General features: G+C 39.1%; 1 protein-coding gene across 1 annotated transcript in view; it reads right to left on the bottom strand.

Moving 5' to 3' along the window:
- Positions 1–1,413: 1,413 nt before the first annotated feature.
- LOC104413826 (protein Hook homolog 3) overlaps positions 1,414–1,987 on the bottom strand; it is a gene marked incomplete at its 5' end in the record, with an annotated part of 62,681 nt that continues 62,107 nt past the window's right edge. The window contains one exon of the mRNA XM_010024930.1: positions 1,414–1,554. Within this exon, the coding sequence (XP_010023232.1) occupies positions 1,414–1,554 (141 nt within the window). The remainder of the gene's footprint in view (positions 1,555–1,987) is intronic.

The following is a 1,987-nucleotide window of genomic DNA, read 5'->3' as shown; positions in this document are numbered from 1 at the left end:
GGGTCCAAACAGTCTCTAAATGAAAAATGTTTAAAACTGAATCACAACAAGATGTATGTATATGGAACTTTCAACCAATAATCAGACCCTGTGTGTCAATTCTTTGACAAAAACGACAGGGAAAGCAGAGAATTAGTCAGGGAAAAAGTAGAAATTCAAAGGAACAGAACCTAAATTAACAGTATGGTTCACCATCCACCCCATTGATCAACGTGAAAGCGCTACGACAAATGATGTACTATTAATCAGCTACGTGCTAAAAACGCAGTACAACAAAACACCCAGTTTCCAACAAAGTCAGCAACAAACTCACCTGAAGGCACTGGTACCATTAGTAAGGCAACTGATACAATTATACCCTGAATCAGTATATTAAAAGCAAGGCTTTTAGCAGAGGATGGCAACTGGAATACACTAACATCAACAATATTAATCAGGGCCTTGATCCGTTATGTACTGTTATCCATAATCATAAAATTTGAAACAAATGTCCTTCTTAATGGATGATACAGTAGCATATCAGAGCATTCTAAACATTTCCCAATCTTTTTTGAGTATGTATTTCAGCATACACTTGACCAAGAAGCAGGAACAAACCATCTGAAAATATTCAGCTGTCAGCAAAAGAGGTAACACCAGTAGATAATAACCTGAAAAGAAAAAAAAATCATCCTACTTCCCCATTAAATGTCAAGAATAAGAGCAAGTTTTGTATGTAGGAGATTAAAAAAAAACTCCACTCAAAAAGCACCCCCAAAAATCCCCAAACAAAAAACAAGACAAAAAACACCCAAACAAGACACCCCCCCCCAAACAAGACAAGTAAACAAACAAAACAAAAAACCACACATACACCCCCCCCAACATTCTTTTTGCCATTGGTAAGTTTTTTAGTAGCAAGTATATTTCACAATAACATTATATACGAATTTTGCATTTCTGTAATGAGTTTTCAGCTTTTTTTCTGAAGCAACAGGTTAGCACATGAAACAAAAAGCCTAATTCCCTTTGAACAAAGACAGTCTTATAAAGCATAACAACCCTTATAGGCACAAATATATCAACTGTGACAGGAAGTTTATATGGTTACACAGCCAGTATGAGGCTTTTCGTGAGACCAGGCTTCATACCAGCAAGACTCTCTGACTATGCAGCACTCCTCTAGATGTTTTCAAAACTTTGGCACATTCAAAAAATGCAAAGAGAAAGAGAGAGGTGGACTCCAAAAAATATAAGCAAAGGGCATTACAGAACAATGAGAAACCATAATAAAACCCTTTCCTGAAGTGTAAAATAATAGCAGTAACAAGGGAGAAAGAGAAAGGATGCTGGTTGATTTTTCTTGAATGTTGTCACTTGCAACAGAAGTGGCCTGGATCACAGGGCAGTTTTCTTTCTAAGGGCAAGGCATCTCTACCTTGCTGTTGCTGGCTGGACATGACCCGGGTAAGACCTCCTTGTGCTGGTGGCTTGCCTCTGTCTAGCCAGGAAGGACTGTCCTGAGCCTGTGCTAGCCAGTCTGTCTTCTGCTGCTTTTTTGTGCAGAGTCATCCCCTATGGACAAAGACAAAGTTCTCAATGAATACCAACACGTAACACTGAACAACTTTACTCATTTACATTTTATTATGTCCGTCTTCACCAACACTGACTAAAGCTGTGCTGAATTTCAAACACAAAGCATCGTATTTTCAAGGGTAAAGCTAACATACTCTTCCTAATTCTCTGTGTGCGTTTTTTGTCTCCCACGCTGCCACCCCTTGCAGTTTGGACTAAATGTTGAGAAGCAGGTCCCCAACTGCCCCAGCTCTTGAACACACACATCTCCACATAAACACATAGTAAATAGACGAGTCTTTTCCAAAGTGCTTCCCCTTCCCGCCCTGCCTATCTTCAACATAGAAGAGTACTTTTCGTCTGAAAATAATTAAAGTATTGTCACCCTCTGTGAAAATACCAGCTCATATGTCAGGAGCACATCTTGAGA

The sequence above is a fragment of the Nestor notabilis genome, unplaced genomic scaffold (genome assembly GCF_000696875.1).
Source record: "Nestor notabilis isolate BGI_N333 unplaced genomic scaffold, ASM69687v1 scaffold14132, whole genome shotgun sequence".
NCBI classification, from domain to species: domain Eukaryota; kingdom Metazoa; phylum Chordata; class Aves; order Psittaciformes; family Psittacidae; genus Nestor; species Nestor notabilis.
The sequence above is the reverse complement of the archived record's forward strand: the minus strand, read 5'-3'. Positions and strand labels throughout refer to the sequence as shown.